This window comes from Xenopus laevis, chromosome 3L (assembly GCF_017654675.1).
Source record: "Xenopus laevis strain J_2021 chromosome 3L, Xenopus_laevis_v10.1, whole genome shotgun sequence".
Lineage (NCBI taxonomy): Eukaryota > Metazoa > Chordata > Amphibia > Anura > Pipidae > Xenopus > Xenopus laevis.
Genome location: NC_054375.1, coordinates 55,304,363 through 55,320,214, shown reverse-complemented (window position 1 = coordinate 55,320,214; position 15,852 = coordinate 55,304,363). Strand labels below are relative to the sequence as shown.

Here is a 15,852-nt window from a genome sequence, read left to right as displayed (position 1 = left end):
TTTTATGAATTTTAGGGAGAAAATAAATATAAGGAACCTTAGGAAATTGTAGAAAAAGAAGTTGGTAAATTTCATCAGTTATGATTCCTTCCATTACTGAAGCATTCAAAAAAATGTTTAACTCATTTTTAAATTTTTGAGTAGGGTTACAGTCCAGTTCCTTATAGTGATTTTCATTCTCTAACTGTCTTAAAGCCTCCTTGTCATAATCCGATTTGTTAAGAACCACTGTTCCTCCTCCTTTATCTGCTTTAGTGATTGTCAAACCCTCGTTATTCTGTAACGATTTTAAGGCCGTTCGTTCTGCCTGTGTAAAATTAGTGTTTCGTTTTCTAGATGCCTTACTCCGTTTGTTAAACAATTTGTTTGTTTCAAACATAACAACGGCCTCAAATGAGTCTATGGCTGTATATGTACCAGGAGGCACAAAACTGCTTTTTTTGTCCAATTTATACTTTAACCGTTTGGTAAACTCATCCCCTTTATTACCGGTTTCCTTCTCACAGAAATACGCTTTTAACTTGAGTGATCTAATAAACCTGTACATATCGATTGTAAAGGAAAAAGGAGGTGCAGTACAGGTGGGCACAAAGTTTAAACCCTTATTTAGGACCGACAGCTCATTAGTATTTAGTTCGTAAGAAGAGAGGTTGAAAACTGTATTTACCTGCGGATGCGACGGCTCCCCTTGTATCTGGTTTGTGGGGTTGTTGGAAGTTTTGCCGTGCCCCCTCCTTGTTTTCTTTCTTTGTCCGTGTGGCCTGCCCCTAAAAAAGGCACCCTGGATTGCTCTGTAGTATGCTGGGATAACTGCGATGAAGCGAGCTCCGTATCCGATGACTGTGTTGACGATCTGTCTGATGAAACCGTTGATGTCGCTCGTTGCTTGCGCTGGAATCGTCTCTTCTCCCTCCAGGTATATACCTCTCCTGCCTCGTAGTCGCGGGTATCCCGCCTGAATTTCCGCAGCTTGATCTGCAGAATCTCGTGCTGTAGCTGCTCGATTCTCCTTTCTAGTTGCGGGAGTGCAGAGTCGTCTGTCGCTACTGTTTTCTCCTTGTACTCCTCCTCGAGCGCATGAATCTGTTGTTTCAACTCCTTGGTGCTGGTTTGCAGCTGTTGCACAGTTAGCGCTATTAGATCCAAACTGCAGCGGTTTAATATACCTTGCCATTTTGCGATGAACTCGCAATCGGTTCTGAATAATGCTGGCTGTAGTGTAATTCGTAGTCCCCGTGGTATCCTCAGGGCCTTTGCGTATTCCGCCAATGCAGACGAATGCAGCGCCCATGCTGTATCTCGGCGTTTTAATGTCTCCAGCTTCTGCAGGATATCCGTTTCAGTGGGGGGTAGAGAACTCGGTAAGGTTTGCGCTGAATGTAGAATTCTCTTTCTTTCTGCCTCTGTAAACCCAAAAGTTTCAGCTCTACGGTCTGTAGTGGAGGCGATGTCCGCAAATGACATGATCAGGAGGCTCTAGGTACGGGGTGCTAAGCGGGTATAGCCGGAAAAACTGACGATCAGTACAGGATTACCACGCTTGCACACCCTGGCTCTCCTCGATAAGATGACCCGGTGCACTGTGAAGGAGGCCTCGGCAACCTCAATGGTACAAACGAAGGAAGAATTCACTGGCACACGAAGGTTCTTTCAAGCAGGTACAAGCCCTTGCTAAGTTTATTTTGCAGAGGTGCAACGTTATCGGGGTGAACCCCTTTATCAAGCATACAAAACACACTGTGAGGCAACTATTTAACACCACCGTGTGACAAGTTAATTAGCATAATTAATTGAGTACAATTTAACCCTTTTAGTCCCAGGAAAAAATATAATTCCGATTGGTGTATTTTATAAGTGTCCATATAAATTGAAGACTTTTCCATTATATATTTTCAAAAAACCAATTTATCCAAAAGACAGTGAAAAAATTCTAAAGGACAGTGAAATAGAAAAAAATTTTCTCTTTGACTGTAGAAAAAAGTTCAAGAACATAATTGTCCATAACGCAAATTAGAAATGTCCAGGAAAATTGGAAGCGTCCAGAAAAAATTCAGTGCAGCAACCAAAAACAGAAAAAAAAAGAAACAAAATTCATTTTGTTACAAAGTTGTTACGTAATAGCTTAAGGCTAGATAAATAGCATAATTGATATAATGTAACAATATACAAATTCAAGTCTAGATACCCTAAGGGGTTAAACGAAGAATTCAATATGTCCTGCTTTCTACATCTTTTACAGATAACCAGCAATGAGAATATGCCACAGGGACAGATACTGTTCTCCTCTCCCCATTTGTGTAGGGTAAGATAGTACTTGAATTTGTATATTGTTACATTATATCAATTATGCTATTTATCTAGCCTTAAGCTATTACGTAACAACTTTGTAACAAAATTAATTTTGTTTCTTTTTTTTTTCTGTTTTTGGTTGCTGCACTGAATTTTTTCTGGACGCTTCCAATTTTCCTGGACATTTCTAATTTGCGTTATGGACAATTATGTTCTTGAACTTTTTTCTACAGTCAAAGAAAAATTTTTTTTCTATTTCACTGTCCTTTAGAATTTTTTCACTGTCTTTTGGATAAATTGGTTTTTTGAAAATATATAATGGAAAAGTCTTCAATTTATATCAGTGATCCCCAACCAGTAGCTCGCAAGCAACATGTTGCTCTCCAACCCCTTGGATGTTGCTCTCAGTGTCCTCAAAGCAGGTGCTTATTTTTAAATTCTAGGCTTGAAGGCAAGTTTTAATTGCATAAAAACAAAGTATAGTGCCAAGTAGAGCATCTTGTAGACTTTTCAGTCCACATAAGGGCTACCCAATAGCCAATCACAGCCCTTATTTGGCACCCCAAGGGACTTTCCCATGCTTGTGTTGCTCCCCAGCTCTTTTCATATTTGAATGTGGCTCACGGGTAAAAAAGGTTGGGGACCCCTGATTTATATGGACACTTATAAAATACACCAATCGGAATTATATTTTTTCCTGGGACTAAAAGGGTTAAATTGTACTCAATTAATTATGCTAATTAACTTGTCACACGGTGGTGTTAAATAGTTGCCTCACAGTGTGTTTTGTATGCTTGATAAAGGGGGTTCACCCCGAAACGTTGCACCTCTGCAAAATAAACTTAGCAAGGGCTTGTACCTGCTTGAAAGAACCTTCGTGTGCCAGTGAATTCTTCCTTCGTTTGTACCATTGAGGTTGCCGAGGCCTCCTTCACAGTGCACCGGGTCATCTTATCGAGGAGAGCCAGGGTGTGCAAGCGTGGTAATCCTGTACTTACCTGGGAGCAGCCCGGAAATACCATATGATCCCAGTATGTTTTGCAGTAGAATTACATCACTCACCTACAAATTAAATAAGACCATGGCATGTTTACAGCTTTAAAAGCTCCACATATCAGGCAAGAAAGATTTGCCATTTCCACTTTACATTTAACTGAATGAGAAAAACTGGTCGCTTAGCAAGGTTAGGAGAGGCATTGCCACTTGCCAGGGAAGGAGTTAAATAACTAAAAACAGTTATGTAATATTTAGTGAGGGAGACTAAGTTTAGAAAATTACACTTTTTTTTTTCTTTAACAGGAGGAGTAAATTACTCAGAGTCTCCTTCCTTTCTCCAAACTAGAGTGATATCACACAGGGGTATTTGCAGTTGTTGGTAAGGTAAGAAAACTTTATAAATATCCTCTATTCAAAGTGATTGGGAACTCTGTCCAGTCTCTGACAGGTGTGCATCGGTTGAAAAGACGAGGCCACACTCTGATAAAAGCCAAGGAACGATCTGTGGGAGCCAACTGTATCCCGCCAGTGGTATATGGCTGTGGAAGGATCTACGCCTCCAATAACCCCTCGGCCACCAGTCTTGCAGCAACTAAGGAGAAGGTTTTCATTCATGCCATCATGATATAGTATTTGGTATACTTCAGAAATTTGCAGAGTACTACTGTGTAGAAGTTTAAACTGTTCCTGGCACACAGCTATTCTGACTTTTTGCCTGCCCCACTCCTGTAACCTTTATTGCACTATAAACCTGCCCCCACCATTTCTAGTAGCACCCAGTAAAACCCAGATTGCAGCACTCGTTATAATGCAGAGCAGCATCATGCGTACTAAATGAGGCTGGCCTCTACATAAATATTAATGTAAAAATTGAATACAAAGAGCATTACAATAAAATTATTTATTTAAAAATTCATATACAAATTAAATTGCCAACACATTAAACACTAAAAACTTGATTGTGGAATTTGTGCACCTATACTAGCGATTTCTTAGTGCACACTAGTTTCCAACCAAACGACACAATTGAGTGATGGTGTAGCTCTATTAAAGCTCAGTTTTCCCCATATACTTGAAGGACAAATGTAGGATAAGCAAATTAAGACTGGTACATAGTTAGCAATCCTCAAGCCATTTGAGATATAGTGCAAATAAAGCACATTATAGTGCTAAACTCCGTTATTAGAGAGATGGGAAAAATCTCACTGTGTAAAGGAAATAATTTTAACCTAAACAAAAAAAATACAGAGACAGACATTTAGAATACCAGTTTAAAAAAAAAAAAAAAAATGCATCTGTGCCAAGGAAATCATTTCAACCCAAATGAGAGTACTGAGAGACATTTAGAAATAAAAAGTTAAGAAAATGCACCAAGCCATTTATTTTTTGGAAGGAGACAAACTACAGTAGTGAAAGGTATGCAGCCAAACTAGAAGATGACCCTGTCTTCCAGGGAGCTCCTTAAGAGCCTGTGGCTTTAATTATGAAACTAATTTTTGAATATGTTAAAGTATTGAGCACAGCAATTGAGATTCAGAAAAGATGCGTCATCTCTATAGTTGTATCATTTACAAGCCTAACCAGTGTGGATAGGTGTAGTCATTTGTGTGATCACGAAACTGCAGCCAATCAAAAGAATTTTGCATCTGGCCTTCACAGTAGTCCAAGTTGTGCAGGGTAGAGAGCTGTGGAATAAGAAAAAAAAAAAAAAACAAACTATACAAGTATACAAAAGCCATGAATATCTTGTAAATTATAATCCTTATAAACGGCGAGTTTATATAGTGAATAAAGTACCCCCTCTTGTAAAATATAAGGATATTATAAGTTACCGAGGAGTTTCATGACCATATAAAAACACGAGGCCAAAGGCCGAGTGTTTTTATACAGGTCATGGAACTCCGAGGTAACTTCTAATATCCTCATATTTTACAACTGGGGGTACTTTATTAATTATAATACACAAATTTTAGTGAGTCATGTGACAGAAATTACATCACTACTCACCGTTTATAACAGATGACATCACTACTCACCGTTTATAAGGATATAATTTACAAGATATTCACGGCTTTTGTGTATTATAAGGATATAACTCTAGACTGGTGGTGGTTAGCAGAAAATGTCACCGTCCGCAGGGTATTTCTGAAGGAACTCATCCGCCAGACTTCAGTGTTTTTACCAGGCCCTATGAATGTGCCAGCCCTGACTGGAATAGACAGAAAAAAGCCTCTTCTACAGAAATACTCGAGCCAGTGCAGTTTTTAGGCAACAGGGCATCAGGCCATTATCATCGGGGGTTGCCAAAATGCCACCCCCACCAATTATAATTTTGGTTCATCTTTAAAAAGTGTGTTTTCCCATTTTAATAGTCTGGGAAAACAGAGAGCACAAATACAGCTACTTAAAACACACAGGAACATTAGGTAATAGCAAGCTCAACTTAATGCTTATCATATGCAGAAGAATGGGTATGTAGCTACTGGTATTTAGAAGTGTGCAAACTAAAAGTTTTAATATACCTGTAAACCAAGCCAGTCGATGTCTTGCTTTTGCAATGATTTGCTATCCTGTAGCCAAGACTCCAGTAGTCTTTGCGTTGGATTAAACGAATGCTCCTCCCTGTATTGTAAAAGGGTCATTAGATTAGACTTTATGACAAGTCTGTAATACTCATGTCAAAGAAATGGGGCATAAACGGCAGACCTACCCATCAAATATTCCCCTTAAAGAGATACAGACACCAGAAATTAAACCTTTTTTGCATCCATCATAATATTGGCTTTGCATGCTACATATTTTGCTATGAAGTATTGGCCTGACTTTTCCCCATTACCTGTCTTGACTCCATGTTCATTTATGAGGGGGCTGCCATATTTGTGCAGCAGGAGTCCATTAGCATTAGAAACAGACAGGCTGAGATGGGACAAGTCAGGTTGACAAAACAGTCAGGTTTAGAAACTTCAACCAACAATTACTTACAAAAACAAACCTCTCAGCAAAAAACAAACATGACCTATAGATACCTTTTATATTTTAAAAAGTAGTTTTTTTAGTGTATCACTTTAAAGCATGGGGAACGAGTAGAGTTCTTAAACACGTTGCGTTAAGCTAAAACTAACCCAAATTTTAAAAAACTATATGCAACTTGTCTCAAAACAAAAAAGGTTGAGAGAAAACTACAATACCACATAAAACAAGACTGATTTTATATGCAAAGACATTTTAAATAAAGGTGTTGCATATAAAATTTAAAGACAAAATACTTACTGAAATGATTTTTGTGAAGGAGGATCCCAAGCATGTAAAGCACGTCTCCAAAGTTTTATTTGCGTGTCCCAGGAGCGGCGACTGTATTTCCTACATTTGTTAGGGGTTCGAGGGCGAACCCCTGGCTTTCTTTCAGTCCTGTTTAAAAAAAAAAATAAAATAAAAGGTTTACTTTAAAAAAAAAAATATCAATTAAATGAAAATCCCACTTTTTGGGCACACCATTTTCTCCCTAAATTCCTGCATTAATTGCTGGCATCTGCCAAATAGAACCCACTGCAAATTAGTGTCAACATTACGTTGCATTTGAGAAAATTAATGTGGGTGTGAATTGGGACAATTTGGTGCGTGATGCTTTTAGCAGAAGACTGCATTGGCACAAAGTTAGTTTGGACCAAGTTAGCTGCTTGTGTAGACAACTCTAGCATTAATCATCCATGCACACTAGTGATGTGCGGGCAGACCCTATACCCGTGGGTTGGGCAGGTTCGGGTCAACCTCACCACCTTCAGGGGCGGAACTACCGGGGGAGAGAGCGGCCCCTCCGGCAGTCCGCGCGCCACATTCCCGGCCAGTTCCGGGTGTACGGAGGGGGGCGGGGGGCCCGGCTGCATGTCCTGCGCCAGGGCCCGCCCTCCTCTAGTTTCGTTTCTGGCCACCTTCAAATGCAGGCATCCGACTTCGGGTTTTATAGTGTCACGTCTGCTCGCCCTGCCCCTTTTGTGAGGTCATCGGTGGGGCGGGTCTATAAAAGGACCCCCAGAAGCGGGTGCGGGAAACCCTGACCCACGCATCACTAATGCACACTATTTTGCACCTAGAATCCTATGAAGAAAAATGAGCAGTAACAAAGTTAGTGTATCATTTATTTTTAGAGTGCCAACATATTTTTTAGAGCACTGTATCAGAATTTGTGGAATGTTGTATCAAATAATGTATTATAACAGCAGACTTAGAACTATACCCCTCAAACAAGGTAGGTCTCTATAATGTAAAACCCTGCTTCGTGTAAATAAACCATTTTCATAATAATATACTTTTTAGTAGTATGTGCCATTGGGTAATCAAATAGAAAATTTCCATTTTAAAAAATAAGGGCAGCCCCATGGGATCATATGATTTACGGTGCACACACACACCAAGCAAACTATACTTGTTTGGTCGTATGAGATAATTAACAGACAGTTTTTTGCTTCCACGCTTCTGTTAGTTAAAGCTGTAGTATTTCTGGTCAGGTGATCTGAGGCAGCACACAGACCACTGCAAAATGGTGGCTCAAGGCCAAGCACAGGTACCCTAACTGGTTATCTATTCTTTCATCTGAAACTAAATCTACAGCTACAGAAAGAGCATTAAATGAACAGTAACACCAAAAAATTAGTTTTAAAGCAATGGAAATATGATGTACTGTTGCCCTGCACTGGTAAAACTGATCTGTTTGCTTCAAACACTACTATAGTTCATATAAACAAGCTGCTGTGTAGCAATGGTGCAAATAAAAAAAAAAAAAAAAAGCAGCTATATGTCGCAGGTTATTGTGGATAAACCCATTATATTCTACAGAGCTTATCTGCTGTGTAACCGGAGACTTTTCTACTTTGAATGGCTGCCCCATTGCTACACAGCAGCTTGTTTAGAACTATAGTAGTGTTTCTGAAGCAAACACAACATTTTAAAAAATTTGGTTGCATTTCTTGGAAGAACCTGGGGATATCAATGCCTGAGATTGTTATCAATGTTGTACAATTTAGTTATAGTTTATACATTACTGTAAAGTACATAAACACATGCCATGGTTACCAACTTATTTCCCATTTGTACTTTGTTTTGAACCAAAAGCCAGAAATCTATAGTTAAGCCTCCTTAACCTTCATTTTATTCACAGATCAAACACATATAAATTCTCACTTGGGCACCTGTTGTAGGTAGCATTGATAACCAACAGTGTTCTTCCCATAGTAGATTTGTTTCTGTCGTCTCTGCAGTGTGGCTTGATCCATCTCATATCTGGCTGCAGCATCATGAGATGTAGTCATTCTAGAGAAAATTTGATTTAAAAAAAAAAAAAAAAACAAAAAAAAAAAAAAAACACCCCACCAAGAACCACAAGTTAGAACCCAAAACAAGCACTTATTCCTAAACCAATGCATGTGAAAATACTCCACAAAATTACTACAACTACTTGAAATGAAGATCTTCATATTCATACTACAAGTACTGTTAAGTTACTGCTCTTGAGCAGATTTGCACAATGCTAATCAATGTTTTACTGCATTAAAGGGGTATTTCACCTTTAAGTTAACTTTTAGCATATTTATAGTTATTTTTCTTCTGACTCTTTCCAGCTTTCAAATGGGGGTCTCTGACCCCAATCAAAAGCTCCGTAAGGCTACAAATGTGCTGTTATTGATCCTTTTTATTACTCACCTTTCTATTGAGACTCTACTATTCATAGTCCAGTGTATTATTAAAATACATGCATGTTGCTAGGGGAATTTGGACACTAGCAACCAGATTGCAGAAATTGCAAACTGGAGAGCTGCTGAATAAAAAGCTGAATAACTCAAAAACCACTAATAGAGAATGAAAACCAGTTGTGAATTGTCTCAGAATATTGCTCTCTACATCTGACTAAAAGTGAACAACTCCTTTAATACTAACAGAAGTTAGGTCAACTAATTATACAACATTTTTCAGCACAGATTATTGGAACTTGAAGGTAATTCCACTGATAAATAAGGGCCGCATTCCGACTTTATCAGAAAAATACCATCTTAATGTGATCTGTCTGCAGAAAGACTTTACAGCCTGAGAAGCAGAGTAGCTCTAAAGGTGCTTTGTTCCTGTATCTGTAGGAATATGATCTGAGCCAATTAGCCAATTTCTCTATAGGTCTCAAGAAAGTCACCCAGTGTTGTAACAAAAGAACACATTTATCTATTTAAAAAGTAGGCAAAATAAGCCACTCTTTGAAAGCCTGGATATATCTCTGCTGAATTTGAACTTCATTGTTATTCCTGGGGTCTGACTGAAACCCTAGCCATATCCAGGATTTGGTATTGCCCTTTCAGTCACCATGTCTAGCAATGGTTTTTCTTCCTACAGAGGCTTAGTTCTGTTCCATTATCAATTTTATTTCTTTTTTGTAGCTCCAAATACAGATTTGTAGCCTTAAAGTAGTTGTTTTTAGATGGGTCAGTGACTACCCATTTGAAAGCTGGAAAGATTTAGAAGGCAAACAATTCCAGGTGAACAACCATTTTAACTTTTAGGCACCCCCCACCCTGGTAAAGTAACACCACAACAGTCACATTCCCTTGATTGCTCAAGCTTATGTACCATGGATTGTGCAGCTTCTGTAGGAAGGTACAAGTTTCTGTATTAGGAAAAAAAAAAAGTGAACCTGAAATCTGAGCGGTCAAATTCCTGAAGGTCGAGTTCTGTATCAACACCGACACTGACTGTATTTGCACCATACATTCTCTCAGTGCAGGATATAGATTCAGGAAGCTCAGATCTGCAGAAGAATGAATATGTCAGGATAATGCCAATATATTGAATGATATACTGCAAGTGTGCTGACCCAAAGTGCAAACACACTCAGTTCAGCACAACAAGCCAGGGTGGCTAGCATAGATCGTTCTAAAGGCGACTGCATATGTAATGTACCTCGATTCATTCCTGGACAAGTTCAGATGGCATTCTTCCTTTGAAAATAGGCCAGGAGCACTAAGAAAACGGGATCTGAATGGAACACTACTGTATACAATCTGCAAGTGATATATAAACCTAACAATTTAAGAAATATCCACCTGTTCAAGCTAAAAAAAAAAAAATCCGGTTCTAGAATGTGAATCAAATCAATATACAAAGCAATCAGTAAGGAGATTCTTACAAAATTAAAAATGTCAAACTTTTAGAATTTATTTTGTTTGTTCTATATTGACCTTTCCTAAGCAGCTTTACAATTTCAGTGTTTTTCATATTGTTTATTATTAGCTTTTTTCAGTGTACAGTTGAAGCCAAATGCGGTTTTCCAAGAATTGACTCAATTTTTCTTTGCAGTCCCACAACTTCAAGTGCAGTGTTAAAATTAAACCCAACCCATGCATACACATAGCAGCATAAGAAAAAAAAAATATCCCAAAGCTGCAGCATTCATATAATTACCCAGTATATTTTAAAGGGAAAGTTCGCCCGGAGCTCCCCCCCCCAAAGTAAAGTTTTAATATATATTTAAGAAGAAAAGAATCTGTATAGCGGAGTATTACTTAAACAGGGGGCACCACTACTGGGAATATATTGGGTAAAACATTATTTGTTCAAAATTTAAAAACACACATATTAAAAAAAAAACTGGACAATTAGGCTTGGCTTTGTATGCACCCAATCATCAGCTCCAAATCAAAGCGAGGCTTGAACTGCACACATACATGTAAAATCGCTAAACACTGCCAAACTCTCACCAAAGGCCCCCCCCCCTCCCACATAGCAGTGCAGATCTGGGGGTTGAATTTAATCTAGTTTTTCTGGATCTTCACTGGGTTACCCTCTATTGGAATGTGGTCTGTTACGTTGGTGCAGGGACAGCCATTTTCATGTTCTACCTTTGCAGCTTTAATATTTTATTAGATCAGCACCTATGCATTTGAGTTACAATATCTTTTTTATGAAACATGCAATAGATAAGGGAAAATGTTTATCCAACTGCTTGTCCACCCCTGCCTGCAGTTTCTTGGTGAGGTGGTAGTAACCCACAGCTGCCTACTGAATTTGGAGTAAATATTCGGTGGCAGGTGGAGGGATTTTTTAAAGAAATAAAATATAGGAGTTGGTCATTTTTTGTAATATGGGCCACCTATCAAAGCTGGCACCTTAAGCAAAAGGACATATACAGCAAAAAGGACCCTGTGTGCCTGCTGTACTATTTTACACAGCACAATATATAAAATAAACCTGAACTAAAGTGGTCCCAAGCTCTGCAGTTTAGTTGGTTGTCCGCAATGTGGATGTATCAGGGACACTACTCCAATCATGCAGATATTACTCCAATTACCCAAATATTTCTTCCATTGCAGTGTTGCTATTAATCAGCATCCAGGGTTCTGGGAGCAGGGTCTGTGGCATGCCATAGAGGGATACTTGGGGATGGATCACAGGAGGCACACATACTTCCAATTGGGGCACAAGCCTACAATAAAAAAAAAAAAAAAAAAAAAAAAAAAAAAAAAAAACAAGTTTACACCAAGTTAAAAGGAATTACAGAAGGCCATCTTCCATCAAGACAATTTTATACAAATAATTCTAATTTTTATAAATGTAATTTTTCTCTTCTCCCACACAAGTGAAGCCAATACACTCCAACATGCTCTTGGGTGTATCTTCACGGATAGGCACATCAGTACAGAGACATGAGAGAGCACATTGGAATTCAAAAGCTTCTCTGCCTGTGAAGAGAGAAATTCCAGACAAAACAGAGGCACAGCCCAGTGTGCCATTAGCCTCAGGAACTACACAAGCTTCTTCAACGCGATTCCGAGTGGTGTGCCAAAATGCAGGCGTCAAGTCGGATGCAATGGAAAATACGATAAGCAATAGCAATGTCAGATGGTTTTTCAGCATTCATCCGACACGACTGTCAGTTGCAGAGGCTGCGTCTGCATCAGACAGTCGTGTCAGATGAACGCTGCGACATCCAAAATTTGTATTTCTTGTTTATTAACTTGTTTTTCGTCGCATACGACTTGATGCCAAAGTTTTGGTGCACTGCGTTGGATCCTCTGGAATTGCGTTGAAGACACTTAAAAAGGTTTTTTTAGACCCTTAGTCTAAAAAAAATAAATAAATAAAACTGCATCTCCTTAACAGATACCACATCTGGCCATACATAAATTGCTAAAAAAAAAACCTGTAGGATTTTATTTATACATATATGCTAAAGAGATCAGACAACCAATATCTTTGTAGAATTGATTTCTCAGTTTTGTCAGTCTGACATGTTGGGGAAATCCCCTCTGCCCACAGTTCACTGGTCACTCGAGCTGCTGACCCAAAACCAGAAAAAAATGGCTATAGCATGTACAGCTGGTAAGCTCAGTTGAACACTAAACAGTACAGCCAGATGACACCATAGAAAGTTGAGAATTCAGTAATGTGGTTTATGTTTTGATGAGTGCATCAAAAGCAACATACTTTGCAAAAATATTTACCATGCCCTTTAAAACACATGGTACTTGAGAGATTAGTTCAGATGTAAAGTGGTAGAACTTTGCAAAAGAAGCATTTTCCACAAATACATTATGTAACAAAAGTCAGAAGGTACAAGTCTTCAGTAAGGACAGTGCAGCTTTAAACACTACAGTGCATTCCCAAACCCTACATGACTGCCTGGTAGAAGGCAATGCTGTGCAAATGGATTTGTGTAGTCTGTGCAGGAGCACTAACGGATAGATGTGCACAGTCCTCACTAGAGAGCTTCAAGAAACAGCAACATTGAAAAAAGTTAAATTGTTCTAAAGGAATATATAATGCAGTGTTGCCCTGCACTGGTAAAACTGCTGTGTTTGCTTCAGAAACACTACTATTTATATAAATAAGCTGCTGTGTAGCAAAGGCGGGGGGGGGGGAAGTACATTCAAAAGGAGAAAAGGTTTAATGTACACCAGAGATAAGCTCTGTAGCAAATAATGGTGTTATCCACTATTCAAACTGTGCCATATATCCTTTTTTTCAATTTCTGCCATTGCTACACAGCAGCTTGTTTATGAACTATAGTAGTGTTTCTGAAGCAGTATCACCAGTGCAGGGCAACAGTACATTTTATTTTAAAACACTTCATTATTTGGTGTTACTGTTCCTTTAACCTCTGTAGAAAGGTTAAATTTGCATAAAAATAGGTCTTTCAAACAAGACACGTCTGCTCGGCTTTTGACCACATTAACATTTCCAACTGCTATCATTAGGCATCTCACAGTAAGTTTGAGGTTTAAAAAAAAAGTGGTTGCAAATACAGCTATGACAATGGTGCCTGGACTGGAAGACAACTGGCAGTAGGGGGGGGGGGAAAATCACATTTATATGTGAAAGTCATTTTACCCGATAGATTTTTGGTGAGGGTATTGTTTGCTGCAATACTCCATTTAAATGCTTACCATTTTTAATTAGAAACATGCAATTAGCAGCATGCGACCAATTATCCATGCAATGCATGGGGTAAGGATGCAACCTGCACAACATATATATATATAGAGCGATAACAAGTGATAATTTACGTTTTAATTTTACTGGGCCACATTCAATGTTCCCTATAATTCCTTCTCTGGTATGTGTGCAATAAAAAATAAAAAGTGTGCAGGCCAGAAAAAAATGCAAAATTTTGCATTTTCACAAAGATCTTTCTGCACACCAAAATTGTGTGCACTGGCCTTAAGCCAGATTTGTGTTCACATGCAGAGTTTAGAGGGAACATTGCACCCAGGGGCGTAACTACAGAGGAAGCAGACCCTGCGGCTGCAGGGGGGCCCAGGAGGTATAGGGGCCCCATGAGGCCCTAATTAATGAGCAATTTCAATATATATTGGTAAAAAAGGGCAACATGTGGTTATGCTGGGGGCCATAAAATGAATTTGCTGTGGGGCCCAGTAACATCTAGTTACGCCACTGATTGCACCTATGCCTAAATGTTATCCAACCAGTTTTTCTTTTTTTTAAATGCAGGACACATTGATGCACACTATATTAATGCCTTATATCTAAATGCTGAATTACTGAGCAGGAAATTAACGAGTTTATATGGGATCTATATTAAAGCAACACCAAAAAAAAGAAATGTTTAAGTAATAATAATGTACTGCTGCTCTGCACTGGTAAAACTGTTGTGTTTGAATCAGAAACTCTACAATAGTTTATATAAACAAGGTGTAACTACGGGTGCTGTGCCAATGAGGCGAGTTGGGAAACTTGCCTCAGGCTGCAGCACCCCACTAGGTATAAGGGGCAGCAAAAATGCTGCTCCTGGAACTTTCAGCTGAATTTTATCTAGCGCAGATAGCACAATTTTGCGCTCTGCACTAGCATCCTGTATACCTCCCAACTGTCCATTTTTTGGAGGGACAGTCCCTCTTTTGACAGCTCAACCCGCAGTCCCTCATTTGTACTGGAAAGTCCCTATTTTCTCTGCACTGAACAGCCAGAAAAAGAAAGTTTCTCACTTAATTGGCTTTCAGCAGAGAGCACAGAACAGCTAACAGGTGCAAATACTTTGTTACAATTTTGAGACACAAATAAACAGTTTAGATAAGGAGAAATATTTTCAAGATTTCATAACATGCCAAATTTTGTAAAAGGAACATTGTAATTAGGGGGTGTGGCCACATAAAGGGCATGTTAAAAAAAATCACTGCACTACATACAGAAAAAGTTTTTGTCCCTCTTTTTACTTCCAAAATGTTGGGAGTCATGGCGTCCTGGACCTCTCCACAGCAAAAAGGTGAGCACATGGGGGAGGAGGGCTGCAACTGCCTCAGGCGGCTGAGCTAGGTTCTCCCCTGAACAGGGCAGCAAATCAAAGCTGAAATAGGAGAAAATGCACATGATACACAGCAGAACTTCTGTAGTATACAGTGGGATTCATCAGAACGTATCAGTTACCAACCCAGTGTCCTGCGCTTGAATGGCTGCCCCCATGTCTGGACAGCTTGTGTATATGCACTATATTGGCCATTTCTGTAGCAAACAGCAGTTTTACCAGTGCAGAGCAACAGTAGACTTTGTCATTCTTTTGAAACTAATTTTTTGGTGTTACTGATCCATTAGGAGGATTTAGACACATTGACTTACAGAACCAAGCTGAATTAAGAGATACATAACTGTTCCTAAACAATTTAGTAACTGGCCAACATTTTAAAATGAACACGCCCAACCACCAAACTCCGTATTTTCGGAGGCTCCCAGCTGCTACCAAAGTCGAACGTTATTTCATATCAAACCTATATATCTCTAAACCAAGGCAAAGTCAAGTATAAAAGGTACAGAAATTCCTTTTAACAAAAACATCGAGTATGGGCGTCAGCAAAACAAGATCTGAGATCAAGCTGACTGTATAAGGCCGCCTCCAAACAGTACATTTGCCCCCTACTACCGCTGCATGGCTCACAAAACAGCTGACTAAAGCGCTTTAAATGCCCCCTCCAGAGCAAAGTGGGCGCGTCCCGCATGTATAATTAAAAAGATTTAACAAGCCACTAAGCATAATTGGAACCCGGAAGAGCCTGGAAAGTAAACCAATCTGAAGCAGCG

The 15,852-nt window shown here is 39.1% G+C and overlaps 1 protein-coding gene across 1 annotated transcript; it reads right to left on the bottom strand.

Annotated features, from left to right (window-relative positions):
• Nucleotides 1-3,490: 3,490 nt before the first annotated feature.
• LOC108710998 (oocyte-specific histone RNA stem-loop-binding protein 2-like) lies at nt 3,491-15,797 on the bottom strand. The gene is made up of 7 exons (XM_041586245.1): nt 15,695-15,797; nt 11,612-11,746; nt 9,959-10,072; nt 8,464-8,592; nt 6,556-6,693; nt 5,808-5,907; nt 3,491-4,970 (listed from the first exon to the last, which is right to left on the bottom strand). Exons 1-7 carry the CDS (start codon nt 15,700-15,702, stop codon nt 4,854-4,856), a joined length of 741 nt encoding a protein of 246 aa, XP_041442179.1. The 5' UTR covers nt 15,703-15,797; the 3' UTR covers nt 3,491-4,853.
• Between the last annotated feature and the right edge of the window lie 55 nt (nt 15,798-15,852).

Bases quoted from the DNA above. Each gene is read 5' to 3' on its own strand.
- LOC108710998 (XM_041586245.1), bottom strand. The intron at 10,073-11,611 runs GTAATTGGAGTA...ATTCTTCTGCAG, and splicing joins GCAATGGAAGAAATATTTGG to ATCTGAGCTTCCTGAATCTA. The intron at 8,593-9,958 runs GTTCACTTTTTT...AATTTTCTCTAG, and splicing joins TTTGACCGCTCAGATTTCAG to AATGACTACATCTCATGATG.